The sequence below is a fragment of the Dromiciops gliroides genome, chromosome 3 (assembly GCF_019393635.1).
Source record: "Dromiciops gliroides isolate mDroGli1 chromosome 3, mDroGli1.pri, whole genome shotgun sequence".
NCBI classification, from domain to species: Eukaryota; Metazoa; Chordata; class Mammalia; order Microbiotheria; family Microbiotheriidae; genus Dromiciops; species Dromiciops gliroides.
In genome coordinates, this window is record NC_057863.1 from 670760112 (window position 1) to 670775900 (window position 15789).

Here is a 15789-nt window from a genome sequence, read left to right on the forward strand (position 1 = left end):
AACGTTTAGTAATACTACTCTCTCCTGGTTCTCCTTCCACCTATCCTCCCATCTTCTGCCTTTTCTAATGATGTCTGAGGCATTGTCTCAATAGTCCAGGCTCAGAAATGAAGTGCCATGCACTCCTCATCAACTCTCATATAGTCGTACTCCTTACTCCCATGTTCAATATGTTCTGAAGTCTTGTTGATTCCACCTTTATGATATCTCTCACATAGACCCTTTCTTCCCAACACTATCAACTTCTTGGTCCAAGCCCTGGCCACCTCAGGTGAGTCTGATGGCAAGACAGTCATTGACCATCCTTTTATTAATAAATTGCATCAGTAAAGTCCTTCAGATATATAAATTGATCTGTTGCCATGCAAGATTTTTGGACCCAGATAAAGCTTACTTTCAAGGAGCTCTGCACCTTGGAGTGATGGGCAAAGCGGGGTGGGGGGGGGGTGTCAGGGAAGAAACGACTAAGAAATAAGGGGATAACACTGGTTTCCCCCCAAAAATATTGGTTATAATTATTTATCACAGGAGAAAGGGCAATGATTACAGTGTATAACAGAAAACTAAAGCTCAAAACAATTTTAGTGATTTGCTCAAGGCTAGCCAACCAACTAGTACCTTGGGCTCAATAGGAGCCTAAGTCTCATTTCTATTCCTGTGCTGCTTCTACACAATGGAGAGTACTTACAGCAACTGGAAATATTTAAGTAGAAGCTGGATGGTCAGTTTCATTGCAAATTTCAGATTCTGCTTCTAAATCTCCCTTGTGGTTGAACAAGAACAATGAGTCTGAATAACTTTTTCCATGTGTCTGTGCATTAGGAAACTCAGTGTGTGATATGAAGGCACAAGATACTTATGAGACAAGGATTAGAATTTAACTTCATCTTAAATAATACAGTTTTAAGTATGACTAGAATTCCTAATCTTTCCACTACTCATGCCTCCCTTCCTGATGATCTTGCAATTAACTATTTGTATTTATTTTGTATTTACTATGAGATGTTTATGTATATACTTGGACATAAAATATCTTGGTAGCCAAGTAGCATAGTGGATAGAGCACTGTGCCTTGAGTCAGAAGACTCCCTGTTCAAACCTACCCTCAGACACGTAGTATTGTGTGCTCTTGGGCAAGTCACTTAACCTCTGTTTGCCTCAGTTTCCTCAATTGTAAAAGGGGGATGACAACAGAGTTCAAATGAGATAATTGCAAAGTGCCTGGCACACAGCAGGTGGTGTAGAAATGATGTTATATATGTAAATGTGGCCTCTCCCAACAGATTAGCAAATTCTTGAGGGAAAGACAGCTTCGGCTATTGTCTTTGTGTCTTCTAAATATCTGAGTGATCAATCAGCATTTTTAAAGTTTGGTGTTTTGTTTCACCATATAATTGTTTTTTTGTAACTGCATCTATTTCTATGAAAAAAAAAACCTTTGGCATTTTTTTTTTTAATTTTAAGTGAGGCAATTGGGGTTAAGTGACTTGCCCAGGGTCACACAGCTAGTAAGTGTTAAGTGTCTGAGGCCGGATTTGAACTCAGGTACTCCTGACTCCAGGGCCGGTACTCTATCCACTGCGCCACCTAGCTGCCCCCAACCTTTGGCATTTTGATTGTTATATTATTTAAATCAATGTAATAATTCTTTTTATTATGCTAATCTGATAATTTTACAAAAATTGAATGCCCTCCAGTGATTTAGTTCCTTTATTCTGTGGAAATTTATTTTGATTTGGGGACCCTACCTTTAGGCTGAGATTAGAAAGCCTTAGGTCCTCAGGGTCTCTCCCCCTCCTCCTCAGCTTCAGCTGAGCGAAAAAGCCCCCTGGGCTATACAAGACCAGACAGCTGGGGGAAAAAAAGCCCCAGCTCCCTCCAACCTGAGCGGAGCTATCCGAAAGATCCCGAATAGCGCACGTGAAGTGGGAGTGCACCGCCCCCCCCAACCAGCCACAGCCCTGGCTGGCCTATTAGCTTGGTCTGTGGGGGCGAAGGAAGCCCCGAGATTTGAGTGGAGAAAAGAAAAGGTATATATAGACCTGGGAATGAGACAGGAGGGGGACGGACTAGATAGAGAGACAAGATTGAGGAGAGGGGCTGACTAGAGGGGAGCGGTGCGGAGGAGAGTTCCATTGGACAAGGAGACAGGGGGCTGAGAAGAGGTCAAGAGGGTGGCTGACAAGATTAGAAAGGGGGTGGGGGTGGGGACAAGACAAACAGTAACGCAGGACTAGGAGGGCTGACAAGGTTACAGGCCTTATTACAAACCAGGGAAAGTATAACGTGCCCTGAGGCGGGAGGCAGCTAAGGTCGTTATTGTATTCAAGAAATTCTTCGAGGTGCAGCAGTCAGGTTGTACATTTTATTTCCCTGTATTCTTAATTTTCAACAGTATCTCATAAATAAAATCTGCTTTGATTATTTGGTTAAGAGGCTTCTTAATCTTTAATTTATCAGTTTGGGGAGCAGTGTGGTGGAACTTTATAAACAGCCCACATTAAATTAACGAAGTCAGAAAGCCAAATAGTCAAAAGTCCCAGATTAGTCCTCCAGTCAGCTTTAGCCCTCCAAAATTAACCTAGTCAGTAAAAATATTTTCACATTTGAATGGCGATCACGGCAGGACTTACGGCCCAATTACAATTTTTCTAAACGTATAATTTTTCATAAATCCAATTATATATAATTTCCAGGTTATATATAGTTATTAATAATTAATTTTTTGTACAATTCCTTATCTCCACCACATAGCTATCTTTATAAAAGCCCCAGAATCCCAGATAGGTTAGTTTACCAGGAAGGGATGCCTTTTGTTATTCTGATGACGAGTTAAGTGTCCTTTCAGGCTGAAGGCCTTCCCACATTCATTACATTCATAAGGTTTTTCTCCAGTATGAATTATCTGATGTTTAGTAAGAAGTCCTCTGAGGCGAAATACCTTCCCACAGTCATTACATTCATAAGGTTTTTCCCCAGTATGAATTGTCTGATGTACAGTAAGATGCCCTCTCTGGCTAAAGGCCTTCCCACATTCATTACATTTATGAGGTTTCTCTCCAGTATGAATCCTCTGATGTAGAGTAAGGAGTTCTCTTAAGCGAAAGGACTTTCCACATTCTTTGCATTCATAAGGTTTTTCTCCAGTATGAATTCTCTGGTGTCGAGTAAACTGTTCTCTCAGGCAGAAGGCCTTCCCACATTCATTACATTCATAAGGTTTCTCCCCAGTATGAATCCTCTGATGTCTAGTAAGGTATTCTCTTTGGTGGAAGGCCTTCCCACATTCATTGCATGCATAAGGTTTCTCTCCAGTATGAATCCTCTGATGTCGAGTCAGATCTGTGCTCAGTAGGAAAGCCTTCCCACATTCTTTACATTCATAAGGTTTCTCTCCAGTATGAATCCTCTGATGTCGAGTAAGATCTGAGCTCAGGTGGAAGGCCTTCCCACATTCATTACATTCATAAGGTCTCTCTCCTGTATGGATCCTTTGATGACGAGAAAGGTGTGCTCTCAGATGGAAGGCCTTTCCACATTCCTTACATTCATAAGGCTTCTCTCCAGTGTGAATCCTTTGATGTCCAATGAGGTCTGTATTCAAGTGGAAGGACTTCCTACATTCCTTACATTCGTAAGGCTTCTCTCCAGTGTGAATCCTCTGATGTCGAGTAAGCTCTGTGCTCAAGTAGAAGGCCTTCCCACATTCTTTGCATTCATAAGGCTTCTCTCCAGTATGAATACCTTGATGTCGAGTAAGCTGCTCTCTCAGGTGGAAGGCCTTACCACATTCATTACATTCATAAGGTTTTTCTCCAGTATGAATTGTCTGATGTTTAGCAAGAAGACCTCTGAGGCGAAATACCTTCCCACAGTCATTACATTCATAAGGTTTTTCCCCAGTATGAATTGTCTGATGAACAGTAAGATGTCCTTTCTGGCTAAAGGCTTTCCCACATTCATTACATTTGTGAGGTTTCTCTCCAGTATGAATCATTTGATGTCGAGTAAGATCTGTGCTGAGGTGGAAGGCCTTCCTACATTCATTACATTTGTGAGGTTTCTCGCCAGTATGAATTCTCTGATGTCGAGTAAGGTGTTCTCTCAGGCGGAAGGCCTTCCCACATTCCTTACAGTCGTAAGGCTTCTCTCCAGTATGAATTCTCTGATGTCCAGGAAGGTATCCTCTCTGGCTGAAAGTCTTCCCACATTCATTACATTCATAATGCTTTTCTCTATTAAGAATTTTCTGGTGAAGCTGTGAACTCTGTAGGATGGACTTCAAAAAATCATTAGATTGCTTCTGAGGGTGAATTTTTTGATGGGAAGGAAGGGATGAGTTACAGATGAAAGGTTTTCCATGTTCACTATATTCAGATGGTGTCTCTTCTATGTGAATTTGCTGAATTTCATTGAATTCTAAGGTTTTGGAGGAAGTCTTCCCAGACTGATTACATTTATGAGTTTTCTCTCCAGTGAGAATCTTCTGATGGGAACTGATGGTTGGGCTTAGGAAGATGGCTTTCCCACATTCATTAGGCTCACCAGGTTTCTCTCCAGAATAAAGTCTATGATATGCAATAAAGTCTGATTTAGATGTAGAAACTATCTCCCTAGAGGAAATCTGACATTTCCCTGGTTCTGAAGATAAAAAGCTCTCTCTGCTTGTACTACACATGGGAGCACCTTTTTCTAGAGATACTCTGTGTTGTAGAAAATGCTTTGGTTCCAAATGGATGTTCTGGACGCATTTGTCACCTGAACAAGCCATCATTTTACTGGGAGTTTCCCTTTGGGTGACACTGACATCCTCCATGCTCCGCAGTTTCTCCAATCTGGCATCACAGTCCCAGGCCTCCCTCAAGCTGGAAGCACAGGGACTGTCCTTCGGGAGTCTGCCCTGGAACAACTGCTTCAAAGAAATGTCCGGCTTTGGAGCTGACTCCTTGTCTCCAGGCCTAGTTACCCAATCTGAAAGAAAGAAAGAAAAGGGAGATGTCCCGGCACCCACCAGCAGCCCTCGTTCTGAGCCTCTTCCAGAAGCAATCCTGGCTAAACTTTAGAAGGGAGAACAGTCCCTTCCAGTCTCCACAAAAGTTTCCCAGGGACCCTCACCACCACCTGGTGAGGGAGGAAGGGCAGTGATCACAGCGTATTATAGAAAACTGATGCTCAGAACAATTTTAGTGATTTGCTCAACTCTGGCCCAACCAACTAGCACATGAAACACAAAAGGGACCCATGGCTCATTTCTGTCCCTGTGGTCTTCCTGCCACCCTGTGCTGCGCCCGCACAATGGAGGGCACCTACAGCACCTGCATGGTCCTCTGCTTGGGAGTGTTAGAGATGATGCTTGCAATTGAGTGAAAGGCTGCCTGGACTGTCTCTCAGTTTCACTGCAAATATCAGATTCTAAATCTTCCTTGTGTTTAGGAAAATGCAAACAAGAACAATGGCTCTGAATAATCCAGTTTCTTTTCCACATGGCCTTGCACTAGGGAACTCAGTATGTAACATAGAAAGGCACAAGGTGCCTAGGTACCTACGAGTCTTATGAGATAAGGATTAGAATTTAACTTAGCTCTGACAGGATATAAGAATGAAGATTGGGGCCAATCAACAAGCATTTTTTTTTAGGCATTTATTACATGCCAGGCATCATGCTGACCACCGGGAATACAAAGAAAGGCAAAAGATAGTTCCTGCTCTTGAGAAGCTCACAATTTTATAATACAAGAGACAACAAACAAGGTACGTACAGGATAAACAAGAAATTGTTATGAGTGGAAGGCACTAGAATTAAGGGTAAATTATTTAGGGGCAGCTAGGTGGTGCAGTGGATAAAGCACTGGCCCTGGATTCAGGAGGGCTTGAGTTCAAATCTGGCCTCACTTACTAGCTGTGTGACCCTGGGCAAGTCACTTAACCCTCATTGTCCCTCACAAAAAAAGAAAAGAAAAGAAAAGAGTAAATTACTTCCCATAGGAGGTAAGATCTTGAAACTTGAAGGAAGCCAGGAGGTGGAAATAAAAAGGGAGAGGACTCCAAGCATGGAAGGCAGCCAGAGAAAACACTTGAAGCCACCTGATGAAAGGTCATTTTGGTGGGACAGTGAACCTCCACTGCCACTGGATCAGAGTGTGTGTGTGTGTGTGTGTGTGTGTGGGGAGAACGAGAGAGATAGACTCTGGAAGTGTTAAGAGAGATGCAGGAGGGGCAGCTAGGTGGCGCAATGGATAGAGCACCGGCCCTGGATTCAGAAGGACCTGAGTTCAAATCCAGCCTCAGACACTTAACAATTACTAACCGTGTGACCCTGGGCAAGTCACTTAACCCCAATTGCCTCCCCCCAAAAAATAAATAAAGTGAATAATGTCTAAAAAAAAAAAGAGAGAGAGAGATGCAGGAGAATTCAGAGTCATCCTCCAGTGAGTCAGGGATCACGAAAGAAGGTACATTATAAAGTGGTCATTATCCAAAGTAATTGGTATTGGTAGGAAAAAAAAAACCAGGGAAATGTATTAGAGCCCACACAAGTATAGTAAGGGCAGAATGGAGTTCAAATTTGGCTTCAGACACTCACTAGCAATGTGATGCTGGACAAGTCAGTTCACCCTGTTTGCCTCAGTTTCTTCATCTGTAAAATGAGCTGGAGAAGGCAATGGGAAATCACTCCAGTGTCTTTGCCAAGAAAACCTTAGAAAATGGGGTCATAGAGAGTTGGACATGACAGAAATGACCGGATGACAACAACCCAGGACCACAAACCACTCAGGCAGGAGCTTTTAATCAGCAGGAATTGCTGAGAAAATAAGAAAGCATTCTGGCAGAAAATAGGCTTTGGCCAACATCTCACAACATATAGCACAACAAATTATAAAGGAATAAAACAGTCTAAACATAAAAGTTCTCATCCTTTTTAAAAAACAGAGGAAAAGGGAAGGTCCTATGTTTTACAACTAACCAGACTCAGATAAGAGATTATAAAAGACAGACAATTTTTGAATATGTATTTGAAATGAAAAACTGGCATGAATAAAAATGCATCTATACTAAGAAAACTTATGGGCTAGGGAAAAAAATCTTTGCATGAAGTAACTGAAAAAAGTGTAATTAAAAATCTACAGGGCACTCATCTAAGACTGAGTCATTCCCCATGAGGTAAGTAGTCAAAGGTTAAAAACAAACTTTTCTTAAGAGAAAAAAATGCTCCAAAACTCTACTACCAGAAATACAGTTAAAACAAAACTTGGGCTTATCACCTCCCACTCTGCCACATCAAGGGGGCAAAGACAGTAACAGGTGGCTGCAAAGAGCTAATGCCTGAGGGACCAGCATCCGGCTGGTGGAGCCAGATCAGGTAGGACAGCTCTAGAAAATATTTCACATTAGGAAGCCAGAAAAGCTACAGCCAAAACCTTGGATGAGGCACAAGAGACAGACGGAGCCAAGTCTTGGCAGCAGGATTATCTGCCTTTTGACTGGGGAGAAAGGCAGAACAAATGAGGGCGTACAGGGAGCAATGACGGGTGCCATGAGATTAGCGAAATGTGGCAGAAACACCAGAGAGCCGCGGGCTGGGCTGATGATGCTGTGCCTGCATCAGGGGAAAGACCCATGGGACTTTCTGGTTTGGGACCCTGTGGGTTAGGAGAAGGGAGCTCTAGCAATTCCTCCAGAAGAGGGCGCTGCTGCTCCAGGTTTCCTGAAATGGAAATGACTGATCCCCTGGGAGGAGGCTGTTGATTGGGAGGGGATGGTGACTTCAAAACAAAATAGTCACGAAAATCTGTAAAGGAATTCTCTTTTGGAAGGACCTTTTCTTGGGGCTTTTCAGAGTTTTTCAAAAGCAAAAGATGAAGTGTCACCTAGTTCTAGGAAAAGACACAGAAAAGTGAGAGGAAGGAAGCACAGTGGACTGAGGATGCCCTAGCACAGAAAGGAAGGAGGAGCACAGGGTCTGGGGTCCAAACACTAGCTTTGCCTATGACTTCCTTGGTGACCTTGGCCAAGTCGTTACCCTCTCCATTTAGGGTCTTAAGAGCTCCCTCCACCCATTTCCCGGCCCTGCAATTTCAGATGACCTGGGCTTTCTCCCACAGGCCTGCCTGGGGGTCAGTCACTCACTCACCTGGACAGCTGCTCACTGGGACTTTCCTCTCTGACTTCCACGGAGCTTCCCCTCGCTCCAGCTGGTGGATCACCTCTGGCTTGCACATGGTCAGTCCTGCCCAAAGGGAAGGGGAGTCTTGGGATGCAGAAGAAGCCGTGGAAGTTTCCAACCAAGCTCAGATCCCTAAGAATTACCCCCGAAAAAGGATGAAAAAGTACCAAAGATTGGGGTAGCTAGGTGGCCCAGTGGATAAAGCACCAGCCCTGGATTTGGGAGGACCTGAGTTCAAATCCGTTCTCAAACACTTGACACTTACTAGCTGTGTGACCATGAGCAAGTCACTTAACCCTCATTGCCCCGCAAAAAGAAAAAAAAAAGCACAAAAATAAAACAGAGACTCAAGGAAAATCAAAGGAGAAAGCCCTGCAAGTCCCTCCACTTGGTCCAGGACCGCCCAAGGAGATGGCTCGAAGAGCCAGTGTGTTCTGGTCTGGCAGGAGTGAAAGAGTCACACACCAGCCTTGCCTGTGATCTCCAGTCTGGGCCACTGCCAGACCCTCTCCTCCTCTGAGGCTCGAGCTACCCAAGCAGGACACTGGCGGTCCTCAGACATTCTTCTCCCCTGCACGGCTGCCCTCCCATCTCCAAACTTGGCAGCTCCTCAGGTTCCACAACACACAGAGGGCCACACCCTGGACGGTGTTTCTGCTCACAAGGGATCCTCTTCAGGTTCATGAATTCTCTCTCCCTTCTGGCCCCTTGGCTTTGACTCCTTCCACCCCTCTGTTATTTCCCAGGTCTTCCCTCTTGTAACCCCTTGGTCCTTGGTTTGGGAAACGCTTGCCCCCTTGTCTTATCCTCAATCCCACCTTGCCACGCCCCAACCTTGGGCTGGGTAGATGGTAGCACTCTTCCAGTGGACCAGCTGCCTCCTATTCAAGGCCAGGGAACAGAGCTGAAGAGTCACACAGCCTGGCTTACGTCTAGTACCGATTCATGTCACGGAATCTCACCTGGGCCATCCTCCCCAGCAAGATGACCCTCACGGCTGCCCCCAGGCCTCTCTGCTGCCCTCAAGCCTCTGGCCACACTCCTCTCCCCATCACCTTTCTCTGGGCCCCTCCATCCTCCACAAAGCTACTTTCCTAAGGCCCACGTCTGACCACACGAGCTGCTGATGGCTCCGTTACCTCCTGGATCAAAGACCACGTGCTCCTCTTCCCAGCCTAGCCCCTTGCCTCTGCCCTCCTTAGTCTTCCTGTACCACACTCCTCTCTAGATTCTCTATGGCCTCATCTTCCTGCCTTAACCCTCAGACTAAGCACAACTGCCACCTTGCACCTACTCTGGCTGGGCTCTGGGCCACCTAACTGTCCTGCCCCCCACCCCCACCTTTTTTTTACACAGCCTCCCAGTAACTACTGGTATTAACTGTGTACATATTGCTCCCCAAGAGAATGTAGGGTCCTGGAGGTCAGGGATTGTTCCTCACGTCTGTGCTCCCAGCACCTGGCCCAGGGCCTGCCACACAGGAGGTGCCAAATACAGGAGCCCCTTGGCCCGAGAGGATGAGGACTCCGCAGTCTCTGAAGGCCAAAGAGCTGCCTCTAAGCCTTTTACCCGGAGCCTCAGTCCCAGGGGAGCCGTCCTCACCCAGGCAGAGCAGGTTCTGGTAGGTCTCCAGCATCACACTCTGATACAGCTCCTTCTGAGAAGGGTCCAGGCACGCCCACATGCTCCTGCGTGAAGACCACAGCCACATCTTGGAAGGTCACTGGCTCCTGAACACCAAATGACTTTACTTGTGCTCGTCTGGGGCCTGGCCCTCAAAGAGACCTGGGAGTAAAGGGCCCAGAGGGGTGGGGAGGGGGAGGATTCTGGGGGCCCTGGCCTCACTGAGATCCTTCGAACATCTACCAATGCTTTGGTTGGTAACAGCTTCTGAATCAGGTTAATTAAAGAATTATCCACGTGAGGGAAACAGCATGATGGACTGGAAGTCCGAGGACCTGGGTTCAAATCTACTGACTGTGACCTTGGACAAATCATCTCCCCTGCTGGGGGTTAGTTTCCTTATCTAGAAAATGAGGGAGATGGAGGGGATGCCCAGCATTTGGAGAACAGCTGAGCAAGCTGTGAGGGAACACTATTGTGCTATAAGAAATGATGAGCAGGATGCTCGCAGAAAAACCTGGGAAGACTTACATAAACTGATGCAAAGTGAAGTGAGCAGAACCAGGAGAACATTGTATAGTTAACAGCAATGATCAACCATGATCTGTTGAGATCTGAGATCTGCTCTGGTCTGCACTCAAAGGGTGGAGGATCATGGATCATGAAATACACAAGGACAAACAACCCACAGATCTGGTCCATCTGCAGTCAGACCCATCTTTTCAACAGCAATATTCTTTTTTCTCAATTATCATTTTTTTAGGTCACACATTGGCATCATGTTGTGAAAGAAAAATAAGAACACAAGGAAAAAACCGTGAGAAAAAAAACAAAAAAAGGGAAAATAGTAGGCTTCGAGCTGCATTCAGACTATATTGTTCTTTCTCTGGATGTAGAGAGCATTTTCCAACATGGAAAATTTGGGAATTATCTTGGATCATTGTTATTACTGAAAAGAGCTAAATCTATCACAGCTGATCTTCCTTACAATGTTGCTGTTACTGTGTATGATGTTCTCCTGGTTCTGCTCACTTCACTCAGCATCAGTTCATGTAAGTCCTTCCAGGTTTTTCTGAAATCTGCCTGCTTACCATTTCTTACAGCGCAACAGTATTCCATTAGATCCATATACCACAGGGCAGCTAGGTGGCACAGTGGATAGAGCACTGGCCCTGGAGTCAGGAGTACCTGAGTTCAAATCCGGCCTCAGACACTTAACACTTACTAACTGTGTGACCCTGGGCAAGTCACTTAACCCCAATTGCCTTGCTAAAAACAAAAAAAAACCAAAAAAAAATCCATATACCACAACCTATTTAACCATTCCCCAAATCATGGGCATCCCCTCAATTTCTAATTCCATGCCACCATAAAGAGCTGCTATAAATATTTTTGTACATGTGGGTTCTTTTCTCTTTTTTTATGATCTCTTTGGGATACAGACCTAGTAGAGGTGTTGCTGGATCAAAGGGCATGCAGCTTTATAGTTCTTTGGGCATAGTTCCAAATTGCTTGCCACATTGGCTGAACCAGTTCACAACTCTACCAACAGTGCATTAGTGTTCCAATTTTCCTTTTCCCCCTCCACCATCTATCATTTCTGATAGGTGTGAGATGGTACCTCAACTGTGGAATGGCTCTTATATTTACAAATTGGGCTCAGTTCCCACATTGGAGAAATGAGACCTTTATCAGAAAAAATTTATTTAAGATTCCTCCCCCCCCCCTCCCAGCTTCTTGCTTTCATTCTAATTTTGGATGCATTGGTTTTGTGCACATAGTATTCTTCATTGGGAAATCTCAGGTTTGTCTTTTTTATCTTTTTTTTTTTTTTTGTGAGGCAATTGGGGTTAAGTGACTTGCCCAGGGTCACACAGCTAGTAAGTGTTAAGTGTCTGAGGCTGGATTTGAACTCAGGTCCTCCTGAATCCAGGGCCAGTGGTCTATCCACTGTGCCACCTAGCTGCCCCTCAGGTTTGTCTTAATCCTTGCCTCTTTCAATCAGGAAAGACACCAAAGTCCGGAAGGGGGTCCCCGCTCCATAAGTAATAGGAACCTCCCACTTACCTGTTGGACCCTGGCTGTCAGCACAGGGGGCATTTCTTCTTTTCCAAAGGTCACTCCTCTTGAGGAAGAACAGAGCTGGGAAGGAAGAACAGGGAAGGAGAAGCAGACCATGAGAGGGACTAATCTTACCTTTGTTGCTGAAAGTAACCCATGGAGAGATGATTTTGGTAGCTAAATAGAAAACAGATTGGACAGGGTAGAGACCTATAGCAGGAAGATTAATTAGGAGTCTATTCCAAGAGTCATGGTGAGGGGATTAGGACCTGAACTAGAGCGTGGTTGAGGCCCATGGGGACAGCAATAAGGGAACAAATGAGAGAGATGCTGGACACAAAAAAATAGCAAGGACTGAACAACGGGATCCGAGAGACAAAGGGGGCAAGCTCCCTGCAGTCACTCAAGTGCATGGGGAGAGGAGGAGGGAAGGAGAGCAAGAGAAAAAGGGAAAGGGGAGAATTAGAAATCAGGAAGATATGGACAGGACTTGTGAGTGCAGGGAGATTATGCAGCTCCGCTACACCTTCTCCAGCCAAACTCTCAAGTTCAGACCAGACTGGAGAGTAATCAGGGAATCCAAGGAGAAAGAACAGCAAGTGACAAGAGCTCAGCCACAAGCCCGACAGCCATTGGAAAGGGGGACACAAGAAAGCTCGTGAAGCTAAAGGAAAAGAAGCCGGGAGTCTCCCAGTGGGACCAGAAGGCTCTGATTCTGGAGCAGGAAGAGCAGAGGGGGGCTCCCCAGGAAGGTTCCCAGCTGTTCCAAATATGGGGGGCGGGGCTGGGACCCCCTGTCCTAAGATGTCCTAGGGGGCCCTGAACATCCAATAATGCGAATTCTAAAGAACCACAAGGGCCAGATGCTGGGAGGACGTTAGTGTGAGGACCAGGTGAGTCAGGGTGAGAGCAGGTAGAGCTAGCGGCCCATCCGAAGGCAAAGCAGGGGCAGGAGCCCGGCCCAGGAACTGCATGGGGAGGGAGGAGTGGAGCAAGGAAGCCCCTGGTCATGATGGGAAGCCCTTTCCAGGGCTCGTGCTGCGCGAAGGACAAGCGCCAGACAAAGGGGGAATGGACTTCCCTGAAGGTCTAAAGCGAAGCCCAAGACATGAAAGTCGACAACACGGCCCTCGGGAGCGAAGCCCAGGGAGACGCCAAGGACGCTGGGAGGTGGCCAGACCCAGGACACGAGGGGAGGGGGGGGGGAACCAGAAGAATCCGGGGGTTGCCCCCTGCCTCCCAAAAGCCACGTATATGCCCAGGAAGGACAGGCGGGATCCCCCACAGCGGAGACCCTGGGAGAGGCACAGGACCCCCCTCTGCCCACCCGGACGAAGAAGGGGCCGGCCCGAGCTCTCCCGTGCCCCCCCACCCCAGGACCCTGCGCAGGGAGCCCACAGCCACGGGGCGGGGGGGGGGGGAGGGAGGCGTGTCCGGGGGCGGGGCAGGAATGTCCCAACACTCCAGGGCCGCACTGATGGCAGAGAAGAGCCCCCACCCCCACCCCCCGCCCTAGAAAGCCGAGGTCATGGGGATCCCCGAACTAGACGGGGGCGGGGGTGGGGGGCATGTGAGCTCAGCTGATTGGCTAGAAGGGTTCTTCATGGGAGAGGGGCGCGGGGCATTAGCCGGCATCCCAACCCCCCCCCCCCCCCCCACTCCGCTTCTAAGGGCAGAACCTCAGTTGCTAATTACCCTCTTAATTAACAGGGAGGGGCCCGGGCGCAAGGGGCGGGAGGCGCCTCCTACCCGCTGCTGGAGCCAGCAGGGCCTGGACCAAGGTTAGGAGGGGGCGGCCGGGAGGAAGCGGAAGTCACGTGAGCGCCTCCAGGCGTCGGGGCGGTTTCCATGGCATCGGAGCGCGGGGCGGGGGCGGCCACTAAGGTCTAAGAGCCCCGCCCCCTCTGTGCTAAGAGGGGCCCCTTGGTCTTTGGGCGGATTTGGTTTTGAACTTTTTGGCTTTCGAGGAGAGGAATGGCGTGGATCTGCCCGCGCGGGGGCGCTGGATCAGGCCTGTCGGGGGCCCAAGTGCCGCTGCCCCGCCCCCTCCCGCGTGGAGCCGCTCCGAGTCACGTGGGGATCCCCTCGGGCGCCTCCAGGCGAACTCCCTGCCCAAACCCCGGCCCTCTCACTCCTCAGGCCTTGGGGGCCCCCTGCTGGGAGGGGGGCCTGCGGATACGGTCTTTTCTCTCCCCGTGAAGTGCTGGGGGGGGGGGTGCTGCTCCGTGAATCGCCACGGCCTTTTCTGAACTTCTGCACATTGGGGGCGTCTACACCATTGCAAGTCCGGCTGGAATCCGAAGCGGAGAACTCGCGTGCTGCTTTTCCGTGTAGACAGCATACAAACATCAATGTGGCCGGCGCTGGCCCCCGCCGCTGATTTCCCTGTGCCCCCAAAAGAGAGCTGGGGGGGAGCCCGTGCCGGCTGTTTCAGGTATTCTCTGTGCACGTGTTTCTGGACTGTCTTGGACCGGAAGAGATCAAGTCTCTCCATGGAGACGCGTGTCCAGTATTGACTCTCCTAGCCTGGATTTCCCAACTCCAACGATCCGACTGTGCATACCCTTTGATGCAGCAATACCACTGTTAGGTTCATATCCCAAAGACATCCCCATTTGTACAAATAAATATTTTTGTACAAAAATATTTATAGTAGCTCTTTTTGTGGTGGCTAAGAATTGGAAACCAAAGGAATGCCCATCCTTTGGGGAATGGCTAAACAAGCTGCGGTATATGATGGTGATGGAATATTATTGTGCTATGAGTTATGACAAGCAGGATGACTTCATAAAGGCCTGGAAAGACATGTATGAAATGATGTATTGTGAAGTGAGCAGAGCCAAGAGAATATCGTGTGCAGAGACAACCATATTGTTTGATGAAGAACTGTGAATGACTTGACTATTCTCAACAATACAATGATCCAAGACAATCCCAAAGGACCACTGATGAAACAAACTATCCACCTCTAAAGAAAGAAATGATGTTGATGGAACAGACTGAAGCAAGCTATTTTTCATTTTTATTTTTTCTTTTAATCAACTTTTCTTATACAAAATGACAAATATGGTAATGTTTTACATAATCATACATGTATAACCTATATCTGCTTGTTTGCCACCTCAGGGATGGGGGGAAGAGAAGAAGGGAAAGAAGGATAAAAATTGGAACCTAAACTATTAAAAATGTTTTATTATTTTTTAAAACCCCCAATTCAATGATCCAAGACAATCCAAAAAGACTATGAAACATACTGTAGCCAACTCCAGAGAAACGAACTGATTTTGATTGAAATAGACTGAAGCATGCTATTTTTCAGTTTTTTTGTTTTTTCTTTTAATTCAAGTTTTCTTGTACAAAATGACTAATATGGTAATGTGTTACATAATCACATATGTGTAACCCATATCTCCTTAGGTGACCACAGGGAGAGAACCAGAAAAGTGGAAAGGTATCTCTCTAATAGTGAAAGGAAAGACAGTTATATTTATAGTATGGATAAATTGATTGTCAGTCTCATAATCTCTACCTTGGGGAGGTATAAGGGAGGGCCTGTCCTACTCATTATAATATTCTCCACCTAGGGGTGTTACAAGGGAGGGTTTATCCGAATTTGGAGTTCCTGGGGTCCTAAGACAACCCCCAAGGTGGGTACCTTTTTCAGTGGAGATGTGTTTTGGGGGTTTACACTTCATAAGTTGAATCTGGGGACAAATTTGGCCTTTTCTGTGCACGTCTCTTTCTGATTCCCATGGCTAGGTTCAAAATATAATAATTTTTCTTTAGAATTTCTATAGCCGGGGGTGGCTAGGTGGTACAGTGGATAAAGCACCGGCCCTGGATTCAGGAGTACCTGAGTTCAAATCCGGCCTCAGACACTTGACACTTACTGGCTGTGTGACCCTGGGCAAGTCACTTAACCCCTATTGCCCTGCAAAAAA

At 46.9% G+C, this 15789-nt stretch overlaps 1 protein-coding gene across 4 annotated transcripts; it reads right to left on the reverse strand.

Annotated features, from left to right (window-relative positions):
- Positions 1-2622: 2622 nt before the first annotated feature.
- LOC122749119 (zinc finger protein 345-like) lies at positions 2623-13661 on the reverse strand. 4 transcript variants are annotated; one of them, XM_043995308.1, is made up of 5 exons: positions 13598-13661; positions 11855-11929; positions 9767-9894; positions 8132-8227; positions 2623-4971 (listed from the first exon to the last, which is right to left on the reverse strand). In XM_043995308.1, exons 3-5 carry the CDS (start codon positions 9873-9875, stop codon positions 2789-2791), a joined length of 2388 nt encoding a protein of 795 aa, XP_043851243.1. In that variant the 5' UTR covers positions 9876-9894; positions 11855-11929; positions 13598-13661; the 3' UTR covers positions 2623-2788. The 4 variants fall into 4 exon arrangements, with proteins under 4 accessions (XP_043851243.1, XP_043851245.1, XP_043851244.1 ...); XM_043995310.1 differs by having other exon boundaries at positions 9767-9852; positions 13598-13621; XM_043995309.1 differs by lacking the exon at positions 13598-13661 and adding an exon at positions 13176-13242.
- Positions 13662-15789: the final 2128 nt, after the last annotated feature.

Bases quoted from the DNA above. Each gene is read 5' to 3' on its own strand.
- LOC122749119 (XM_043995308.1), bottom strand. From the start codon at position 9,875: ATGTGGCTGTGGTCTTCACGCAGGAGCATGTGGGCGTGCCTGGACCCT. The intron at 8,228-9,766 runs GTGAGGACGGCT...CCCTTTGGGCAG, and splicing joins CCAGAACCTGCTCTGCCTGG to GACTGACCATGTGCAAGCCA. The intron at 4,972-8,131 runs GTGAGTGAGTGA...TCTTTCTTTCAG, and splicing joins CCCAGTGAGCAGCTGTCCAG to ATTGGGTAACTAGGCCTGGA.